Source organism: Podarcis bocagei (assembly GCF_964188305.1).
Source record: "Podarcis bocagei genome assembly, chromosome: 1".
NCBI classification, from domain to species: Eukaryota; Metazoa; Chordata; class Lepidosauria; order Squamata; family Lacertidae; genus Podarcis; species Podarcis bocagei.
In genome coordinates, this window is record NC_138125.1 from 77256645 (window position 1) to 77280254 (window position 23610).

At 44.1% G+C, this 23610-nt stretch overlaps 2 protein-coding genes across 29 annotated transcripts in view; both read right to left on the reverse strand.

The window, feature by feature from the left end:
• Window positions 1-433: 433 nt before the first annotated feature.
• Window positions 434-10998, reverse strand: MRPL23 (mitochondrial ribosomal protein L23). The gene is made up of 5 exons (XM_081205351.1): window positions 10886-10998; window positions 9952-10074; window positions 8247-8329; window positions 6638-6711; window positions 434-705 (listed from the first exon to the last, which is right to left on the reverse strand). The coding sequence occupies exons 1-5, from the start codon at window positions 10900-10902 to the stop codon at window positions 541-543; spliced, it is 462 nt and encodes a 153-aa protein (XP_081061477.1). The 5' UTR covers window positions 10903-10998; the 3' UTR covers window positions 434-540.
• Window positions 10999-13980: 2982 nt separating this feature from the next.
• The window catches only part of TNNT3 (troponin T3, fast skeletal type), a 45054-nt gene continuing 35424 nt past the window's right edge, over window positions 13981-23610 (reverse strand). For 26 of the 28 annotated variants that reach the window (XM_081205469.1, XM_081205466.1, XM_081205468.1 and 23 more), the window contains 7 exons: window positions 23195-23272; window positions 22728-22841; window positions 22322-22431; window positions 21031-21121; window positions 19869-19909; window positions 17029-17069; window positions 13981-14371 (listed from right to left, as the gene is read on the reverse strand). In XM_081205469.1, the coding sequence (XP_081061595.1) occupies window positions 14274-14371; window positions 17029-17069; window positions 19869-19909; window positions 21031-21121; window positions 22322-22431; window positions 22728-22841; window positions 23195-23272 (573 nt within the window). In that variant the 3' untranslated portion in view covers window positions 13981-14273. The remainder of the gene's footprint in view (window positions 14372-17028; window positions 17070-19868; window positions 19910-21030; window positions 21122-22321; window positions 22432-22727; window positions 22842-23194; window positions 23273-23610) is intronic. The other 2 variants (XM_081205463.1, XM_081205452.1) reach the window with 2 other exon arrangements.

The following is a 23610-nucleotide window of genomic DNA, read 5'->3' on the forward strand; positions in this document are numbered from 1 at the left end:
CGCGTCCTTGGTCTCTAAGGTACTACTGGACAATTTTTAAATTTATTTTGACTGCATCAGATCAACACGGCTACCTACCTGAATCTAGAACCATGGAAGGCACCACATTGAGTCGCATGAAATGGAACTTAGTGCTAAGTTGCTACTGGACAATTTTTTTATTTATGCCAATTCAGAGATAGCATAGGTCACCCCCAATCTTGCATATGGCCCTCATGGCTACAGTATTGGCTGTCCCAGCCTTTCTATACGCCAGTAAACAGCGTTGAAATAAAACTATTCAGACCAGGAAAAGGGGAGAGCAACAGCCTAAATGGAAAAGGCCTTTGGGATGGGTAGAGCAGTTAGCATTTCCATCCACAAAAAGAAACATCATGAGCTGAAATGGAAAGAGCTGAAGTGATCCTGCTGCACAAAAGGAGTACGAGCAGTGTATTTTCAAAAGGATTTATAGAAGTGGGGATGACATCCACATAATGACAGTACAAGATGAGAACCCATCCTGGGTGCAATGGTCTGAGTCCCTCCGAGCTGCTTCCATCAAAGTCCAAACCAGGTGGGAACGTCTGCTTGCCTGGGGTCGCCTTTCTGCCTCTGCCTCTCATCTTCCATAAATTTCTTCTGGGTATCTTCAAAAGAGCCGGGCTCAATGACTTCTTCTTTTTCTGGAAACAAGTCTGGAAACTGAAAAGTTTGTCCCGCAGCCTAAAGATAGAAAACAAATGCTTAATCTCATGTTCCGGTAGCAGCTACAACTCTTTCAACAGCTGTGGGAAGTTTCAGCTGGTCCAGAACGTTACTGCCAACCCCCAAAAGACTCAGCAGAGCTTGTAGGAAGTTAGATGTAGAATATTTTATCTTACCTTTTCTCCAAAGAGCACAGGGTAGCATAAATCCCTCCCCCTTTTTAATTCTCACGGCAACCCTGCAAGACGAGCTGGTCACTCTGTTGGCCTAAGATCACCCAGTGTGCTTCATTGTTAAGTGGAGGTTTGAACCCATAACACCTCGGCCTTAGTCTGACACCCAAACGACCGCACTACACTGGCTCTCTCAGTGCCACTTACTACATAAATAACAGGCAGGCAAATATCCAGCACCGGTTCAATAATGACCCAGATGTCCATGCAGAAAACAGTGACTTAGGAAATATGGTGCAAGGGTGTATGGTACCATTCAGGAAGCAGGTGGTCAGATCAAAAGATGCTCCCGCCTAGCCAAAAGATCAATTGCTGGAGAGAACATATTGAAAGACTGTATACATTTACAAAATTACATTTCTCGATTGCAGCAGGTGTGAGTGACAACACCGATCCAGCAGATGGTCTTGGGTTACCTCAGAACATTCTTCAACTCATTCTCCCCCCCCCCCCAGACTAATGTATCAAGAGAAGACAAATGCACCTCCATGTGGATAAAATTGCTGGGGGGCAAACAGCAGTTTTATGGGTACTTTCCCCCTTTAAGATAGATATAAAAGTGGTGGGGACAGAATCATCACTGAAGTGGATCAATTAGGGAAGATTTTCAGTGATCTTCTCAACCCTGGGTCTGGTAGCATTTGGTCCAGAAGTGTGTGTGTGTGTGTGTGTGTGTGTGTGTATCCGAGAGAGAGCGTGCATTAAAGCACAGACCATGGCTATTGAGTGCCTCCATGTCTGCAGACCGAGGAAAATGATATGCTAGACAAAACTGTGTAACGATAGGAAATAAAAAGTGATTCTTGAAATACATGCAATTCCTGAAATGTAGGATTACATTTACAGCAATCACTCCCCATAATGAAGAGAGTCCATGCCAGCACAGAGAGCGCTGCCACAGACTCAACGTCTCTCATTTGGAAAACAATCATCAGTTGACCTTTTCGCTTTTATTTAACAGCAGGAACCTATTATTCGAGGACAGCATTCTATTCCGTTGACATTATCTCTTTATTTTTCCATAGTGTATGCAGTGTTGACAACCTCATTAAAATCAACCCTGTCAGCTTTCCATTCAATTCAAGTAGAGAACTTGGTATAATAAAACTATCAGACAATAACGTCGCATAGAAAGAGGTGTTATAAAAATATTGTCTGGGGCTATTTTGAAACTGCTTTCCAAAATACCTTCACAGCTTTAGCCCACCCCTAAAGAACTTGGAAATCAACAGCATAAAAAACTCAGAAGACATGAGCATTTTTGCTGCATTTCTACAAATCAAATTTTGCTTTGCAAGCTAACTGAGCTTTTGCCAATGATAGTGGTCTCATGCAATTATTTTGGAACTAGGCCCACAAGAAGGTGCAATTTTAGCTTTCTACATCTATGGCTTCTCACCCTACAGCACAGGTGACAGATCCTGGTCCCAATTTACAGAGATCCAGGTCTCAAAGCAGAAGCACTCCTATATCATTCCAAGTTCTAACATAGGAAGTCAGACCCCTACATACATAAGAGACCATTTCCACCACTGCATGCCATTGCCAAATGCAATTTCTCTATCCTGCACCTCTAATTCTGCCCTTTAGGAAAGATCCCAGAAACATTTTTGATAACTGTTCCGGAGGTCTACTGAAATCCAAGCTTGAACATTTTCCAGAAACAACACAAGAAAGAGAGAGAAAGGGCTTTTAACACCTGGGAGCATTTTGGTTGTGTGCTGTTGCTCTCCACCTTAGTTCTAAAGAAGCTAGAAAAACAAAATAAAGCAACAAAAATAACTCCAGTATAGACACCATGGGCAGCATTGGAAAGTCACCAAGCAACATTAGCATGGTTGCCACCTGTCCCTTATCCTTGCCTGCACAATGCCGTCCTTGAGTGATATTTCTACATATACCAGGGTTGGTGCTACTGCCAAGCTGAAAACTGAGAGGCCTTGTCTTAAGGTAGACATGGGACCTTCTGTTCTCAAAGGGCAAGGATATGGTCTGTGGGATGAGCCAAGGTGCTAGCCCTTGAACTTTTCTTCTGCACGCTCAACCCTAGTCACAGAGTTGGGAGGCTGAAAGTATGCTGCTCAGGGCAGATGTTTCCACGAAATGCTACATCTCTTTCCCATCCTCTTCATTTGTTTCAAGTAAGGAGGCATAGGGCAATGCTCAGACGTGATAGCAGAACTAGACAATACCCTTCCAGCTATCTAGGGAAAGTGCTCCCAGTTCCCAGGCTGGTCAAAATCAAATATTGAGCAGAAGTCAATCTGTTTCTGGAACCTTTTAATAAATAGAAGTCAGTGCAGACAAGTTGGCTCTTTCCACCTCTTGTTTTGCCGAGAAATGCTGATCTTGGCCAGCGGCCAGATAGGATTTGAAACAGCCAAGACATTACATTGAACTCTCAGAACTGAAAGCCTTATAAATCCTCACAATACCATGCAGTAATTTTGCACTGGTCGGATTCCGGAGTGCTGAAAGCTTTATGAAAAATAGTTACTGTGCATGTTCAGTAGCTAGTTTAACTTGACCATTTTGTAACTTCAACTATATCCAGAGGAATAACTACACGCCGAGGGCTAAATATCCATACAGAAACCCTATATCTTTTGTCATAGCAAAGGCTGCAAGTGTAAAAGATGGTGGTTTATTACTCACTGAAAGTCAAATCTGAACTTCTGCCATATTTACAACCATTTCTTTAGGACCCATGGTCAAAATCTCTCAGCAGGGTCAATGGACATTTGCTATGGGTCTCGTTTAGCATAGGATTACAGCTATGGGAGCAATGAACCTTACAAACAAACCACTTTGCTCCAACCAGGGAAGGTCCACTACGATCTCAAAGACCCACACTCGTCAGACGGACTGCTGTGTTCTGCAGCAGCTGAAGCTTCCACAGAGCCATCCAAGGGCAGCTCCATGAAAATCTCGCCCTGAAGTTCTGAAGGCATACATGACTGTAACGGGATCCAAACCGGGGACAGGGGAGAAGTGCCTTACTCCTTCTACCAGGTGAAGTTGTTTGCACTGTAATTTGATGAACAGTGACTCTCTGCAACAGAACCAGCAGGCTGCAAAAAAACAACCAAGAACACAGCTGGCATAGTTTGCACAACCCCCAAACCACATCACACGTGCCAGCCGTGAACTATTCGAAGCAACAAGCTTCAGAGTTTTTAGAAGGTTCCAAGACGATTATGCTAGCCACTAGGTCACACACCCTTCTCAAGTGATTTGGCATCAGCTAACCTGGTAAATGCACCCGCAGATCTTGCATGCCTGAACCTCACTAACAGCAGGAGGCGAGGGAAGAAGGGCAGAGAGCAGCTGAGGTTCTCCAGGCACAGAAGCAGTTTCCATTTTGATATATAACCTGGTTCTAGTTTTTGAAGCATAAAAGGCAATCATTAGTTCTGCATCATAATCAAGGCTACAAAACGTTTTCTCCTCGGGAAGAAGGGAGAGAGCACACCAAGAACAGCCTGAAACTCCTGAAGGTGATATTGACCACAAGCACTAATTTGAGGTCATTTGCAGTGGGAGACAAATACCACCTGCGCTGAACTATTCACTTGCCAAGTTCGGTGTGTGTGTGGGGAAAGAGTCCTCAATCTTCCAGACAACCTGGTCCTTGTGCATGCGAGTCAATTCTCTACTCTCGCCTGTACGGCTATGTGTTATATGATGTCTAACACATCAGGGTTTTCATCTTCCAACACTTGAAATGCAATGATTAATGTGTGCATATTATATTGCATAAGTTGCCCTGGAAACTAGAAGCTGATGACTTCCAGAGTAGGGAAACGTAACTGCTGCCTTCAAGACAAAACAATATTTCTCAGATGCGTAAGAATGCCAGCAACCAAAGACAAAGAATACAGGGAAGAATAATGCTGCCACCTACTGACTCGTTCAGGAGGCAAACATGAAGACCTTCCAAAACAGATGGCTTTCTGAAAGGATTACCCGGAACGTCTAAGAAACATGAACTTGTTTGAGCCTTGGACTTGTTTACACCAATCAAGGGGCGAAGCAGGGTTTGAAGCAAAGGAAGGAGGACGGAAAAGAACCTCGGAATGACTAAGGGCTCCCTTCTTGTTTGTTTCATCCTGGACTAGCTCTTTGTGAAAATGATACCACATCATGAACCAAGGCAGGAAGCTAGAACATCCTAGCTCACCTTTGCAAACAGAGCCTAGGGGAGGTAGCTGATTTATGATGGCCACCACCTCAAATGCATCCATTTGAAAAGCCGTATGCTCTCCTCAAGTCATATAAATCAGGCCTTAGCAATGTTTTTCCTCCTACGTCATTCATGAGTAATATTATTTCTAATGTAATACTGAGTTACGCACAACTAAGCAAGAAAAACATAACAGGAGCCCTTCAGGATTAGCCACTAATTAAAAACTAATGAGAAGTGGGTTTTTAAAAAATATGACGACTGGTTCAAAGACTTCCCAGTCATGAGGAACTGAAGGTGAGTCATTGTGGAGAGCAAGATTAAGGTCAACCAAGAAACTCTGCACAGATAAGGACAAACCTGTTAAGGCTGAAGAAGAGCTTCTCCATTTGTCTCTGAAAATGTTAACTAAAGGTGGCTTAAAAGAGAAAGAATGAAGAGTCATCTCACAGATCAGCAACTCATTAAGATGCAATAGTTAATTATCAGGGAGCCAAAAGATACAAAGAATGTGCAGGGCACAGAAGGAGTGAAGATACACACACACAAACCTATAGGTCTGTCTGTCTGCATCAAAAGAGCACCTGTGAAGTTCAGCAAGGCTCCCCGACCTTCTCTCAAGCCTGAAAGGAGCAGGAGGAGCTGATCTCCGCAGCCTCCCTGAGCTTCACAGGTCCAAAACAGCAAGACTTTGATCCATGAAGCCCAAAGTAGCATGGCATATGAAACCCCTCCAGTTCCTGAGCTGGGAGAGGAGCAAACACAATTTTTGGCTACACACTGAGGATACCAAAATTTAAAAGAGAATGGCTACTAATATTGCCAGTAAGATTAAACGATTTCACTCTATAGCTGTCCTGTTCAAATGTGTGTTCTTCAGCTGCTGCAAAAAAAGTGAGAATCCAGTTGTGAGACTAGCAGAACGGACATGACATTAGCATCACAGAGTCAACATTCTGAGTCCATGAACTGCTGCACTAAGAAAACAGTGAACAATGGGGATAAAAGCACTTTAAACAATTTCTCAGTCACCTTCTTGTAGCCCTCAGAACTGTAACATCCTGGCCCAGCCTCTCCCCTCAAGAATGTTAGATAAATATGTCAATAAATAAAAATTAATGAGAACCTACCCAAGTGACACTGATGCAAAAACCCCACATATACATTATGTAAAAGAATTTAAGTCTACCCCCCTCTCCGCACCAACCTTATACCGTGTACAACATTAATGTCTCACATCGAATGTAACTGATTTGTAGAAAAGACTATGCAACCTGAAAATAGAGACAGTGCAGGTATTTTTCTAACCCAATAAAATCTTTAATAAAAAGTAAATAATAATAATAACACTATTAGTTCTTAAAAGGGAAATAAATCAAATCAAAACGGGCAACTGAAAAAGAGAGAATCTACCAAAAACTACACTGTGTAAATGAAGGAACATTATGCAGATCCACCTTAATTGCATTAACTTTAATGATTTTTAAGATTTAGAATGTTTGGGCCCAGCCACTTAAGAAATGCATTTACTCACCAGCTGTACATAAGCAACTTTGTAATCAGGCTTCTTGATTCGTCGGTTTCTGTGATCCCTCTGCTTCATTGAACCTGTTAAGCATATGAAGGCTTCACTTCACTTTCCACAAACTAGCAATTCCACCCTTCCCTAATAAATGTTTTTTTCAATTAGAGTTGGTTCTGATCTTTGGGGGAAATGAGTTTTGTAGTCTCACCAGCTGCCCTTCCTGAGTGCCAATGATGTAGTTTTACTGCCCATGATGCTGTTTTACACTGTAATCAACTTTCTATTTAACTGCATGAACTGTAGGTCATAGCAACACACAAAGATAATTAATGTAAAGCATCAGTACATATTTTTTTTTAATCCTCATATTATGTCACGGTACAAGAGAGAAACTTTTTACTAAACTAAGAGAAGCATCCACATTGGCACAGTTCACGTTCTTCAGCATGACCTGCCATCCTTAGCATTATCTATGCACAGCAAAAAGTGTCATTTCTGTTTCTAAAATGATGTAAGTATTTACAATTAATACAGTACCCAGAAAATATACACATTTGGAACAGTCTGAGCTAAATCTCCACACATTTATTATATTTCCTCAACCCCCACCATTCTCTCTCCTCATGCACACGTACTAGTTTCCAGTGGTTTAGGATTCTATAAGGATGGGAAGTTCATAGAAATCAAACTCCCAGGGGACTGTGCTCACAGACAATAAAGCACTCAGCATGGTTAGAAAGTTCAGCACAGTTTGTCTCATTTATTTGGCTAAGGGTGCTTTAGCAAACCTCACATTTTTGCCCTTTACTTATCCATCTCCTTTATATGTTCATTTTCTCTCTCTTATAAATTTGAAGCTTATTATCTAAAAAGATTTACTTTCCTAACCAATCTTGCAATCCTGAGTCTCTACTGCTCTATATTATACCAACGATATTCTTGAAGGAAAACCATACTCCAGACTTTCTTACAAATTTGAGGACTGCATTTTCTTCCATTTAGATTTCCTGCCTTTCTTCTGCCATGGAGCTCAATGCAGCATGTGTGTGGTTCTGAAGAAGTCTTCCACCCAAGTACTGGTCAGATGCAGATCTGTTCAGCTTCAGCAAGATGGTGGGCCTTCAGACCATAACATTTCTAAGTCCTGGGATAGGTGGCAAAAATCAATTTTGGACAAATGCAAACACATTTTCCATGGTGTTTCCTTGTCCAGAATTGAGTTTGGTTTATGCCTTTGAACTTTATGAAGATGGACCTGAACACTCATTTGTTTCAGGGCCACCTTTCTCAAATTTTTAGCTTTGACCACAATCCCCCCAGAGGATGGCTGGATAATTAGTAAATTCTAAGGATTATATATGAATCATTAAGGACAGAGTGTAATCCACATGTGATCCTCCCAGGAATAAGAAGACAGAGATGATAACAACATCAATACAGGAACCGTTTCAATTAGAAAGAAATATAATCTTGTTGTATTGGGTATCAATAATCAATAGTTAACAACTGCCTCTCCAAATAAGAGAGAATTAATTGGGAGGGAGGGAGGAATAAACTGAAATAGTTCTGTTGGAAAACAGGACTCCAAATGCCCTCCAAATGTATACAGAAGACTCACCATGCTGGATCCTGGTTCTTATAGCAGCCACAGGCACTTTATATATACTTTCAAGGTAATCCTTCAATTCCACTCTTGTCATTCTGCACCAAATGCAAACAATTACAACACAGAAAGAAACACTTCTAACACACACACACACACACACACACACACACACACACACACACACACACATATATATATATATATATATATATATATATATATATATTGGTAAGATAGCTACATAACAATCCATATCTTTGGGAGAAATATATTTGGCAGGGGGGTGCAGGAGATGACTTTTATTAACACAAATCAAGAGTAAAAAAAACCAAAAACCTGGAACTTAACCCAGACACAACAGAGCTACTGTTGGCTGTGGGTTCTAGTCACCCAGGAGTAGCTGTTCAGCCTGTTATGGATGGAGCTGCATTCTTCCTGAAGCAACAGGTCTGCATTTTGGATCCAACCCTGCTCCTGAATGCTCAAGTGGCAGGGGTGGCCATGAGTGCATTTGTCTGATATGCCAACTGGTCCTTTCCTGGAGAAACCAACCTATGCACTTGTCACCTCCAGGCTAGATGACTGAAATGCATTCTTTGGTTTGGTTTGCACATCAACTTAAGCCCAACCATGGCTTGACATGAACACACAAATGTACAGGCTCTGTGTGAGGAGATCATGGCTGCATTGCTCTTCCACAGTTATTCTGTTGCTGCGCTGAGATAAACCATGGCTTGGCTTAGCATGCTCTCCAAAGCCAGGCTCATAATTTAGCTTTCACCAGACTAATAAAGAGCTGTAATCAAGGTTTGTCCATGGTTTATGGCTCATGGCTTGTCCTGGAGAGCTAAGCTGGGTTCATACAGTCAAGGCTTAGCTCAACTCAGCCAAGCCCAGCGGGAGAACTAGGGAGGAACAAAGTAGCCCCCAGGATCCCGCAAATTCACATTATGTCATAGTTTGGATTAATGTGACATACAAACCAGATCTATGTGAGGCTGTGCTTGAAGACAGCCCAGACATTTCAACATGTTTGGAATGCCACCACTGGATAGTGTCCAGATCAAGGGAAGGAACAGTACCACTCTATTCTGCCTTGGTCAGGCCACACCTGGAATACTGTGTCCAATTCTGGGTACAATTTAAGAAGGATGTTGACAAGTTGGAATGTATCCAGAGGAGGGCAACCAAGATGATCAAGGGTCTAGAAACTAAGCCTTATGAGGAGTGCTTGAAGGAGTTAGCTATGCTTAGCCTGGGGAAAAAGGAGACTGAGAGGAGATATGATAGACATCTTCAAATATCTAAAGGGCTGTCACATGGAAGAGGGAGCATGCTTGTTTTCTCCTGCTCTGGAGGGTAGGACTCAAGGCAATAGATTCAAGTTACAAGAAAGGAAATTCCGACTGAACATTCAGAAAAACCTTCTGACAGTAAGAGCTGTTCATCAGTGGAACAGACTCCCACAAGAGGTGGTGGACTCTCCTTCCTTGGAGGTTTTTAAGCAGAGGTTGGATGGACATCTGTCATGGACACTTCAACTGAGTATCCTGCACTGCAGGTGTTGGATTAGATGACCCCTGAATCCCTTCTATGATTCTAAGCCTTGTCTTTGTCCTTTGGACCCAGAATACTTGCAACATTCTGGGGAGATGTCTTCTGGAAGTGTTTCATTTTAACCCGATAAGCAGACGTTCCTTTCCTTGTATGTACTTACTCCATGGGGATGCGGAATTGCACAGTGTCTTCTGGCTGCGGAACACCAGGCCTCACCATTGTCAAGAAGTAATCTGTCCGGAAAACCCTTGTTTGAGGATTTCCAAACTGGTACAGGGGATATCTATAGACAGAAGTAATAAACAATTCCATTGGGGGGACTGGAATTCTTAATACAAATTATTTCTAGTACATTTATTACCAGGAAGTGGGAATCATAAACTTGCCATCAAGCTATAAATAAAAAGAATAAATAGGCTATGAAACCTTAGTTTTAAAGAACAAGCTGCTTCTTTTTCCTTATACATCTACCTCTTAAGGAAAGGTGATCTAAATGAATTTATTCTGTTCCAAGCAACTCCAACTAAACAAAGACGATGCACAGCAAAAAGCCTGCATTTGCTTAATTTTAATCACATAACTGGATTTTCTATTTGACGACCTCCAAACAGTAGAGCACAGTGACAGAAATAGGGATATATTCCTTGAGCAACTCCCATCAGCCTGGCCAGGTATGGCGGGAGTTCCTAGAACTGTAGAGTTGGAAGGGACCGAGGGTCATTTAGTCCAGCCCCCTGCAACGCAGGATCTATTGTTGGCCAATGGCGTCTGGAGGGCACCATGCATGGCGGCAACACTGCCCGCTGCGCTAGGAAGCCGCTTCCTTCTGCCTGCCCCGCTTCGCCCGCCGTGGCGTTTATGAAGGAGCCGCGCTTGGGACTCGACCCGGGGAGCCTCCCGCTCGCCGGAGGTCAGTGGGGGCAGCGCCTTCCGGGCTGCGCCACCACGGCCGCGAGGTCCTCGCTAAGCCCGGCAGCCCTTTCAAAAGAAGCGGGAGCCGCCGCCGCCGCCGCCGCCGCCAGACTCGCACCCGGCACGGGGCGCAGAAGCGGAGCCAGAGGGAAACTCCCTCCCTCGCGTTACCGGCCACTTACAGAATTCGCCGGGCCATGATTCCCGATTTCCTCCTCCTCCTCCTACGCTCTCGTTTCCCCCGGAAGGGGCGGGCACATCTTGCCACGAGAGGGGGAGCGCATAGACGTAGAAACCTGTAGAGCGGCGATGATGGCTGTTGTCTGGGGTGAATGTTGGCTCCTTTGGCCCCCTTTGCTCCCCTCCCCCTGCTGCAGGCGCGAGGGTTTCCAGCCTCAGTGCTCAGACATCCCTCCGGTTGCAGCAAAAGGCAGCCTGGTTCAGATCCCTTTTCGGCCTTGGACTCTGTTCCCGTGGGCTTACTCCGGAGTAGGCACGTACGAGTATTCGTATTGGGCTGCACTACCAGCCCCAAACCAATGCTCAGCCACATGCAGCTGCATTGCGTTTGGGATAGCCAAAAACTATTGGGAGAGACGCGCTGCCTAATTTCAGTTACGTTAAAATACCTGGGGGGGGGGGTGTTCCTGTCATTTTCTACGAGCAGAGCCCACTTCTCAGAAGGGACCCGGAAGTTTGATTGCTTATGGGCTTCGAAATTCAAATCTGCGGATACGAGCAGCTCATCTTTGCTCTCGTTCCCTGTTAGTCTCAGTGAAACGACAGCAACGCTCCTCATTCAAAGAAACCGCACACGGCACCATAGAGATTTGGAAGTGGAGGGGATCCTACATATTGTATTGCGCGAACGGCTGCATTCAACTGGAATGCGAAAATGAACGTTGCGTGTCACGTAGTTCATTTTCTATCTCTATGGGCTCCCTCTGATTAAGCCCCTCTTGTTATGCGCGGAGGATTTAAATTAGAAAGTCACTCTATCGCCCCCTGCAGGTCAGATAGGCTCGCTGCACCCATTTGACGCGGCGACCCTTGCTTGTTCCACAGAGCTACAGAAAGGAAGGAGGTGAAGGGTGACCTTTTGTGCATCTGCAGCTGGAATTGGTCCGCTTTGGGGTTCATTTGAGAGAAGCGATGCTGACCTACATCGCAGGTTCCTTATTAGCCCCCTTGAGATACTGCATGAGAAGTGCGTGATAAGTGGATCCAAGATGGTGACAGGTGGGAGAGGCTTGTAAATATGCCAGAGTCAGTGGGACCCCCCTGTTCCTTATAGGCACATGAGACGGGCAGAGCATCTCCATCATGGTTCATAGCCGTTGTCCTCTGTGAGTTTGAGAAGTCCTCTTTTAAAGCCACCCAAGTTGGTGGCTGTCCCTGCCTCCTGTGGCAATGAGTTCGATATTTTAATTATGTGCTCTGTGAAGAGGAACTTTGCCTTAGGTGTCCTGAACCTTCCAACATTCAGCTTTGTTTAGAGAACACTGTGCAGCTAAAGCAATCAGCTGGGTGTATTCCTATTCACAAGCTCAGTTTAGGGACATGGCAAGGCAGTGAAGCTTGTGGACAATTTAGTCGGAACTCCCCTATCTCAACCTGTTCTTGTGGCTATTTGGAAAATCAGTGGATTCAGCAAATAGTGATGTCTCCAAGCTATTTAGGAAGGGGGAAAAGCTCTCTTGATGCCGTGCTATGATCAAGCAGAATGGCCAGCCTTTATTTGTTTATTTAGCAGAGCCAAAGCTGAATGTATTTTCATGGTCATTCCCAAAGATCCTTGACAATATGCTTTGCATGTTGAACTTTAAAGGCCAGAGCTCCCTCACCCTATGGCCACATTCTGGTTTTCATTCAAATCTTGCAGGTCAGGAGAGTGCAGAGCCCAACTTGTCTTGGGTGGTCGTCTTATTGTACAGCATTTGTGTGGTGCTGCAGCCTGGAGGAAATTCCTATTTTCCAGGTGTGCAAAACAGCTAGTTAAGGCACACCAATGGGCTCCTGCTGGCTGAATCCAATGCTGTGTAGTTCTTGTCTGTGAATGTGACTGAGGGTGTTGAAAAAGGAACGAGCTTTTTTGTGGTTCCATCTTTCCAGCCAGCCACCTCTGCTTTATATTTTGGAACGTTGTTTGTTTGTGATACCTTCGGACACCTCTTCTAAATTTTTGCCTGATGGTTTGAGATTTCAAGGACCAGTTTTCATCTATGTTTGGATACAACTGGGCACTACTTTGAATCAAAATGGCAGACTGAACTTTTCAAAATTGCACTGATTTGAAACATAGATTTCAAAATTCACTGGTTCCCCTCTGCCCTTGTCTCTTAGAATTCCTGAACTATACTAGATATGAGGTTGCTAGTAAACAAACAATTAATTTTCCTTTATTGGCAAGTAGTTCTGTGGGGGTAAAGTGAAGGAAGCAATGTAGGGCATAGCAAATCATGTTAAGAGAAGCTGCAACCCTCAACATACCTCTCCCCATTTCTTTCTATGGCCCTTCAGATTTTATTGGTCATGAGCTCCCATGAGACACGGGGATCATCCACACATCTGCTTGTCATGTGATTTCTAGGCAGGTCCATCTTTCGGCCCACCGTTTTCCCTAGGAAAACCCCCTGCTTACTGCTGAATCAGGGGGGCGGGGGAAATATTAGTCAGGTTTTCTGCAGAGTGACGTTTGTTCCAATTCAGCTGTAAATGTGGAGTTTTCTGGACAAAAGAAAAACATTTCGGATCCTTGCCTATAAATCACAGGAAAAATGGAAATGTGGGTGAGCCCTCAAGCCAGCATGTCTGGTGACCAGAAATGGTGGAAGTTGGAATCCAGCAACATCTGAAAGGCCACAGGTTCCCCATCCCTGTCCTAGAGGCTCAATGCAACAAAGTTAACAATGATTTAAGAAGAGTAGTCATAGTGGATAGCTAAGAAAACCCAGTGGAGTTACTTCTGAGTAAATATGCATAGGATTCAAGTATGACTTATACCGTGATAACTCCAGATGTTTGACTACAACTTCCATCATCCCTAGCCTCACTTGTTGAGCCTGGCAGTGTTGCAGAGTCCAGAAACATCTGGAAGGCCTCAGGTTCCCCACTGCTGTTGTAGCCTTCGCTGGGTGGAAATTGGCACACATTTCATGGTCTGTGGCTAATTTCTACCAACCCTCTGGGCCAATAAACATTCTGGTCCCTGGAGGGGGGGGGATGCATTCTAAGACAGTCACAGAATGGAAGAAAATGAAGACGCTAGTCAGGAGTGTATGGCTGAAGTACATTATCGGTCACACTTTATTTACAAAACCAAGTGATTCATACACTGCAATCTACTGGGCAGTCAGTGTAGGGCTGGGATTGGGAAAATAAAAGGACACACACAGCAGGTCGTAGGAGGTGTCAGCAGGGAGTCATCTCCGTTCCAGGGCACTGGCTCTGGAAGATGTGGGAGCCCTTGAAATAAGCAGTAGGCAATCCAGGCTGATGTTGCAACTATGGTTTTGCTCAGGCGAGGGAACGGAATTTGTGTTTAAAGAGGAAAGGGGAGGCCAGCGATCTTTAGCCATGCCACCGCTGAAGATTCTGCCTGCAGGCACCTTCCAGAACTTTACTTCCAGCGCCCTCCAACTTTGCCCTTGGCTCCGGCCTTCTTGCTGCTGTAATACAGATACAAGAAAAACACGTCAGCGCGCCAGCCACAGACACATCCTTTACCAACCCTTCAATGGATGAGTCGCTCAACATTTCTCGTCACCAGAACAGGCCTGATCCGATGTCCCTTTAACTGGGTGCATCAGCATTAAAGTGCATGAAACACAGTTCCAGGTTGTTATGTTTTATCATTGAACCAAGGGGTGGCCAGCTGACCTTCTATGGGTATGAGCTGGCCTCAGAAGCAAATTTACCTCACCCCATGTGGTAAAAAAAAGTGACAACAGGCCCCCAGTTTCAGATTTTCCAGAAATGAAGATTGCATTGCATCACTCTGGATTTCATACATTGCTAAGCACATGTAGCCCACAGCTGTGAAGCCCTTGTAGCTAGGTAGTGCCAGGTTTATTATGTAGCCAGGGGACTTATGAAAGTAAAGTACTGTTTTATGACAGTAAAATACACTTCCAGCTCCTGGACCACTGTGTTGCAAAAAAGTGGTCCCTGGGAATGCAGAAGTTACCCATTCTTGACTTAAACCATTAATGATAACAATGTGCAGAAATGGATTGAAACGGTGCATCATGCTTACTACTTATTTGATGAACCATGGCTGTTCACAAAAATACTTTTTCTTCAGAATTGCACAAATGCCTTTAAACAAATTGCACAAATGCCTTTATTCTCTCCCCCCCCCCCCCAGGATCCAGGAAACAAGGAGATAGTCCCGGAGTTCTCCCCTGTGGTGGTTCAAATGATTTCCAAATTTCTTCATTTTGCAAGCAGATAAAACAGCACCCAAAACATGCACAGCACTTACCTTTCTGCCATGAGCTAGGTCTAGTTCCAGGTGAGTGAGTTAGTCTAGTGTTAGAGTCTCCGCACTGTGGCAACAGCAGATCCCTCTTGCAATGCTTGTTCATTGCTTACTCCTGACCTTCCCATGCACATCCTGATAAGGCTCCTTCCTGAAGTTACTGGACAGTTTGCACACTATTTATAGCTGGATGGTACTGCAAGTTGCCCAGCAAACCATCCTGGATTAGCAGCCAGGGACTGCCTGGAATAAAGGTTCCTTGGGAAACTTCCAGTACTGACTCATCCATGGAAGGTATTCAGATGCAACAGCAACAAGGAGTATCTTTTGAATGCTTACATGGCTGCTACCAAGACCAGTTGATTTGTTCAGCAGCAGGTTCACCTATGGGAGGATCTGCCACAGTGACATACATGCATATACACACAGAGAAGACAGAGTGCATACTTTACCTGTCATTTAATGCAGGTGGACACTCTATTCTGAAATTAAACCTTATACATGAGAGACAAGGGGCTGCCAAGTGCTTTCTCAGACAATAGAGACTGGCATCCTATCACTGACATCTCCACCTGCACTGCCCATATAGCAAGCATGGCTTATGAGGATGATGACACTGCATTGTTGCAGCAGGGCTTGTTAGCAGTGCTGCTTTGCAAAAGCTTCAGATCAGCTCAAGAACTTCTGGATCCATCTCAATGGCTATACTGTTGCCATTGTTATCACTGGGTCCCAATTTATACTGAAATACAGCATGAAGCCCTGAGACTTTGCTTTAGAATTTTCAAATATTCCTTCTTCTTTTTTTTAAGTGTTCTGATTTAACAATAAAGAGCCACTTCTTGCTTTAGAATGCCACACCTTCTGAAGCAAATTATTTTAAAGTTCAATTCATCTTTGAAATCTGGACCACACAAGTCCGCTCAAATGGAATATGCTGCTGATGCTTTTCTTACCTTGTCTGAAATTGACATTGTTTATTCATTAATATGAGATGCTTCAGCATGAGGCAAGTGGCACCAGCACTTAATACTTGGTTTTTTATCATTTGGAATGACACAGATTGACTTCAGACAAACAAAAATCTGATCTGTCATTAATTCCATTCTGCATAAGGAGACATGCCTTTTTGGCTGTTTTCCTTTCCTCAGTGTAGACTATACTGAGCTTAATGGACCAATGGCCTGAATCTATGTAAGGCCGCTTCCTATCTTCATCCTGTGTTCCAGTATAGACTTGTATACGAAGAACAAGCAAGCATAGAGTTGCTCCTTTCTTCCACTCTTCCCCCAACTACCCATTCCCAATCTTAGACAACTTCCCCTCCCAGTGGCCTTCATCTCTGATGCATTTGGTTTCTTAGTGGACACATGCAACAAAGAAGACATGGACAAAACAAGCAGGAAGGGATTTGAATTAGGTAGGAGGAAGGGGAATTTTTAAAGGGTCAGGTGACCAGTTCAAAAGAACCCGTTGGTGGCCCATGGTGTCCATGTGGTACCGGCAAACGTGGATGAGATTAGTGTTATTACATCCTGTTCCTTGCAGTATCAGAAAGCACAAAGGAACTGCAGCACAGCCCCAGGTGAGCTTTGCTGAGATTGCAGGAAAAGGGGTGGGTTCTTTCGCATGGTAAGATTCACTTCAGTTTCGCCAATCTTTACTATAATCTTTAATATAGGGAAGGGAGAGGGGTGGAATTTGTCATTCCTGCTTCTCCCCATCTCCCCAATCCCCCTCGCAGCAGAAAAGAAGGACAGCAAGACTGAAGTGACCGCTGACAAGTGTTGAGAGCGGATTTTTCTGTACTTTGGGCTGGGAGAGGGAGACAAGGAGGTTACTCACTGCTTCTGGGCCTGATCAATCCGGTTCCTGAGGGTGGTGATCTGCAAACAACATATGTGACGAGGTTTTTAAAAGTGATCTCACTTCCCATAGTGGAAGGAAGGTGGGTGGTTGTTACCTGGCAGCAGGGCTGCTGCATGTCGATAGGGTGGGATCCTAAAGTCTTCCCTTTGGGATGAAAAGCTTTGAGACAAAGACATTGCTAACCGGCAGTAAACTTACCAGAAAAGTTGTTAAATGTTTATAACGGCACCCCAGTGAGCAAGAAATGCTGTTAAAGTGTTTATCCAGGTTTATTTCAAGGAACCTGACTACATTATGGTTGGTCAAATCGTGGCAAGAAAACAAGAACAGGAAGATAAAAAATGACCTTTCTTGGGAACTCTGGAGAGTTTGAAAGATTTTATTTTAATACAGGCATTATGATGCTGTTCCTGAAGTGAGCTGTCTATGTATGTGTTATATCATCCCCTTTTCCCCTGCCCATCTTCACAGTTCAGTTGCAGCCTCTTCCCCAGCCCATAAACATTGCTGGAGATTTACCAGCCAGTTAGCAAACATTGATTTGGAACACAGAGAATGACCTGTGTTGAAGAGGAGGTGGAAATGGACGGACTCCAAAGCTGGAAGTTTAACCAGTTCAGTTTGCTCAGCTTAACTCTGACGCTTCTCCTGGGAGCTGCCACATTGGAAGCACAAAGCCCACATCAGCCTCTACCCTACAGGACTCAAAGGAACCTTTAAAAGGAAGGAGGAGAAACTACGGTGCTCCCATAAACTTATGGCAATGGAAGTTTTCCTATGCATAAATGAAATGATAAAAACTGCCAATATCAATTGTAGGGAGCCATCTGCTACATAACCAAGACTGTGACATCCCCTTCATGTTACCACAGCAGCAGCACAACTGCTTCCACATGGTAAGAAAGGCAATGGCTGGGACATATCATGGAACATATGATTGGCTCCAAACATTACTGTGCTACCGCATGGAAAGAAGCCAATGCACAGAAAGAGGCTATTATGCTCCTCTGCCACATATGAGGGGGTCCCACAGAAATGTACACAAATCTGAGTCTTGTGCATCCTCACCAGATGCACCACTTGTCATCAAGTAATCCACTTGATGCTATGCTCCACATTGTTAGCCAAAGTAAGAGCTCCCAAAGGGTAAAGGAAGGAAATATCAGAAATAGGCATCAACCACAGACATTTGAAATCAGCTCCCAGGTTCTGATAATTTCTGTGGTTGTCTCATTTTTTATTGGAGGGGTGCTATATTTTGAGTTGTGACAGAAGTCAGGGGAAAAAATTATAATTAATTGTGTGCTTGGTTAATGAGCCTTTCCTATAATTCCAGTTACTCTGGTCGCCATGTGGCATAGGTTCCTCAGCCCCTAAGAAATAAGGTGAGAAAACAAGACAATTGTCCTATTAGACCCTGGCAAATTCAGCATAGTTAAAATTCTTCATTAGCCATATTTATATTATTCTCAGGAGTCCTTGAATAGGTCACCCAGCAATATTATTTCTTGTCCTTTGAAACACACTTTAAACCAATGCAAGAGTTCACGTTTCATCCTTGTCCACCATTTTGGATTTTGTTGTCCACCATCTTGGATTTCCATGGCAAGCAGAAGCAAAGAGACTCTTATCACCAGAAGCAACGGAACGACATGAAAAGAAAAAACTTGGCCACCGGATATACTTACTTTGCAGGCAAAATCTGCCTTGTGGAACTCCCTAATGGCTCTTGGATTGCCCTCTTAAACCAGGTATTTGTTAAGGAACCAACTTCGCTTTGCTCACCAGCCTAGCCTCAGGGTTTAGGACTTACCTTCATTGCTAAACCTGCCGTAAGCTGAAGACAGCAGGCATGGCACTCAGTCTCCTGGGAAGAAAAGAATCGGCAAGCTACAGGCAAGCACTGAACAGCAACTTGGTTTGCTGTTGCTCTAACAAGAATGCTTTCTTTCCATTCTTCCTTCCTTTTGTGCTAATTTTGTCTTTTCTTTTGTATGAATTTTGTCCTGCTGCCTTGCTTATTTCCCTTCTATTATAGACTCGCCTACCTGCCCCTGCCCCCTACCTAGTTCCTGTGTTAAAAACAATTGTCCCTTTTCTATTTCTAATTCAAGCATGAAAATGTCGTAAGAACTAGCTTGCTGGATCTAGATCAAGCTTGCTGGATCAAGATCAAGGAGCCAGAGAGAACTGGGAAGCTCCCAAGCAGAGCAAGGAGAGGATGGCCACCCCGCATTAAACTTGTCTCTCTGGCTCTGCACACAGTCACAGTTCTGGATTCTCTGTAGGACATGGGCAAACTTATAAGAATCTCCCTAACCAGCCACTGCTTCTCACCGGTCTCCCCATGGATTAATCTGAGGACTGCAGCTCAGATCCTACAGAAATAATTCTATTGAAAGAGGCTGACATCGTATTTCTGTGGTTGCGTTCTATGAAGCCTGAGATAACCACCGGATTCAAGAATTCCCTGCCGATCCTGCCCTTCATTCCCAGGCCCCCTGTTTTGCTGCCATCATCCAGTTAACCTACAAGGTGCCTGAATCCAGAGGTCCAGAGGCACAACCACTATATTCTGCAGTGTGTGACCCTGCACCCGTATTCATCCGCTTAACCTGTTCTGAGAGCGAATGGAAGGAAAGAACAGCACCATGTCCAATGCTCAGCTTCTTGCTCTCTGTGCCAGGAACTGAGTGCCAGCCTCTTGTCCTGCGTGAACCTGGAGCACCCGGACTCTGGGCATGCAGGAGGCTCATGCATGCAAAACAGCCTTTTTTTGGCTGCTTTTGTCATGTGGGCAAACTCTTTGTACTTACAACTTGGACAGTGCCTCCACCCTGCAACGTAGTGATAAAATCTAAGAGAGATCGAGATAATTATATTGGCTTTGGGGTACTTTTCAAATCCAGATGTTTGCAGCATGTACTCAGAAAGAGGTAAATAGTCCCGAGCAGCACATTAAAAAAATCTCTGCTTTATATCGTAACTTGTAAGCAAAATGCAAAGGATTGCATTAACATTCTAGCACAAGGCAAATGCTTAAACAGGGAGTCCGTCAACAGATACCCTATTCTTATATACCATCAAAGAACAGAGTCCAAGCACAATGGGGCAGATTCTGCACATCGGTCAAGTTCCGTCCTCCCCCAGCACAACTAGTTGTCCTCTCTTTCTAGGCTTCAGCTCACGTACATGTATAAGGAGGGTACCACCTGTACAGTGTGCATAGGCCTGGCAACGTGCGATTGGACTGCAGGTTCTTTAGCTTTTTGCACACTAGATTTTGCACAAATACAGAGTGGTTTCTCTTTTATCACATGGCAGGAGAGCAGGGGCTATGCTCACAGTTCATAGAGAAATTTGGAATATTTCCATGTTCCCATCCAATGTGATCATTCACACACACACACGGGTTTGTTTTTCAAAATAAAAGATATGGCAGGTGTCATGTAGGGTTAGGAAGACAAAAGAAGACATGTTGCTGGTTTCTCTGTCTACATGAGGGAGGTGACATGATCCATGGGTGAAAGAAGCAGGTGACATCAGAACAGAGTTCAGCATTAGAATACCCCTCGATATTTCAATCCAGTGCTGAAAAGTGCTGATAGGCCTATAGAGATAATAGGGTACCTCTCTTGGTTTCTGTGATGGAAAATAAAACCATGAAATTAGTCATTCTACTCTTCAAGGCACTTTATGATGGAGACAGGTAAATTCATGGATCGGGCTAAAAACGCTTTTCATGCTCTCCTTCCAGGCAAATCATAAAGGCATAAGTTCTCTTCTCCTGCTAGAAAACCAAAACCCACTCTGGGCGAATAGTTTCAGAGTCAAATGAAATGTAAATCCGATTGATAAGCCTTCAGAGTGGTATTTTAAGGTCCACACACTACACTTCTCCCAGGAGAATTGCAACCCTTTTCCACTTAGGCATTGGACGTAAGCAGAATGATAACCAAGATCTCATTTTCTACTCACATCATATTTCTGTCTCTTGATCTTCTCTAAATACTCATACTTCTCCGTTTCCAGCTGATATAACCAGTCCCACATCTCCTTGGCTTTTTCCCTGTGAATTGAGGAGGAGGAGAAGAAGAAGAAGAAGAAGAAAGGGGATAACAGTTGAAGTTCCCATAGCACATCTTCCGTAGATATGAAATATGAAATACTTTATTGTCACTTGTACAACTTGTATACAGTGAGATTACACAGATCCCAAAGAACTAGTAGCCATAAGCCAAAGTTTTATGCAGCACGCTAACTGGTGCTGTTGGGAGTTGTAGTCCAAAACATCTAGAGGGCACCAGGTTGGCAAAGGTAAAGGGCCATCTTGTTTATACAAATATGGCACTTTTGAGATTTTATTAACCTGTAGTAGTTCACATAAACTAAAAGAACAAAACTAGGACAACAGTGATATGCTTGAGCAATACTACAAGCATGGGTTATTAAAGGGTGTTTATATCAATAGGAATATAATAGGGCATGGGTGGTGCTGTGGTCTAAACTACTGAGCCTCTTCAGCTTGGTGATCAGAAGGTCGGTGGTTTGAATCCGTGTGACAGGGTGAGCTCCTGTTGCTCTGTCCCAGCTCCTGCCAACCTAGCAGTTCGAAGCACACCAGTGCAAGTAGATAAATATGTACCACTGTGGCGGGAAGGTAAATGGCATTTCCATGTGCTCTGGCTTCCGTCACGGTGTTTTGTTGTGCCAAAAGTGGTTTAGTCATGCTGGCCACATGACCCGGAAAGCTGTCTGTGGACAAACGCCAGCTCCCTTGGCCTGAAGTGAGATGAGAGCTGCACCCCATAGTTGCCTTTGACTGGACTTAACCATCTGGGGTCCTTTACCTGCCTTTACCTTACCACCAACCCTGGTTGCTTTTCTGGGTTGTGCAGCTGTGGCTTCTGGGTTCTGATGGCAGGGCTCTCCCCGCCCCCACCATGGGAGATCTCACAATAATCCGGAAGCTTAAAATGCCCTCCCTGGTAGGTATATGAACATTATTAGCATTCAGGAGGAATTTAAAAGCGTTCCTTTTCCTTTTGACAACCTTGCAATTATGGAATGTGCAGGCATGTGACTGTTTCTAGATTTTTGTAATGTATTTCAATATTTATTTTATATTAACTGAATTTAATTGAATTGTTTTAGTACTTGGTTGTTTGCAGAGCTCCTTTGCAAGGAAGGACAGGATCAAAACTGAATGAATGAATGAATGAATGATAAATACACTTGACTCCTTCCATTTCGTACAACTCCATTTTACCTCAGCTTGTCCTCACTAAGATGGTCAATGTTTAGAGGTTTGCGCCTCTCTGCCAGGACCTTCTTCTTCAACTCTCTTGCAGTTTGTTTCTTTCCTCTCTTTTGATCAGCCTGTGGGGGGAAAAAACCCAAACACTTTCAGTATATCACAGGATGCATGTAGGTAGGAATTCCTGTGTCCTTATTGCCCAGTTCTGCCTCCAGCTCTGTCCTTTGCTCGTGACTAACTCCTGGATTGATTCTTGATCCTGCCTCCTGGTTTGACCTCCAGTTCTGGTTTGCTCTTTGGTCTTGACTATTGGCCCAGTATCAGCCCTTGGCACTGTGGGGCAAGTGCTGGGGCCCATGCCAAGGCCTTAGGACCCAGTGGGGCTGATTCATTCCCTCAAGTCAAGCAGTGGATGTACCTTAGCCAAATAGCTGCTGTATGTGGCACCCATGGAGGACAGAGCCTTCTTCTTCTTCATGTCATCCTCAGCCCTTCTCTTGGCATCTTCCTCCTCTCTTCTTGCCTTCTCCTCCTACGAAGGGACAAGAGGAAAATAGCCAGCATCAGACTTGGGGATCATAAGTGCAGTACAAGGAGTTTTGTGAATGGCCATGGTAGATTGTGAGATGGAGCCAAAAGGAGACCAGGAGCAGTAGACTGCAGAATGGAGCAAAAAGTATTAGACTAACTCTGCCAGAATAAGTCTCTTGATTGCTCTGTCTCTCTATGCCCTTTTAAAATGTGGGGTTTGGGGGGGAGGGGTTATTGGGTTGTTATTTTGATTATGTGTTTTGTGGTTTTATATCTTGATTTTATTCTGTCAACCACCTTGAGACCTCCAGGTATAGGATTCAATAAGCAACAACAACAATAACAACAACTCACAGCAAGCCTGGCCTGACGCTCCTTTTCCTTTTCAGCCCGGATTCTTTGCTGTTCAGCCCTTTCTGCTCTACGTTTCTCCTGTTCATTTCATGCAAAAAAAAAGAGGAAGAAATTAGATGTTTCATTGTGACTATGTGCTGTTGGCTGGAACAACATTTGACAGAAGAAACTTTCCTCAGAGTGAAACAGTCCAAACTGGTTCAACAGTGATCCCATACAGATAGCCAAAATATCCCAAGAGGAGGTCCATCCACCTAGGGTCTGCATTAGCCACAGGGGTGTGGTAAAATTGTTGTATGTCTTCTAAAACACGTGTATTTAAGCCGATCAAAGGATGAAGCAGTACCTCTGCTGCAGACGACAGTAGAGACTACAATGCCCATTTGGATTGTGGATTTTATGTCATGTGGGTTTTT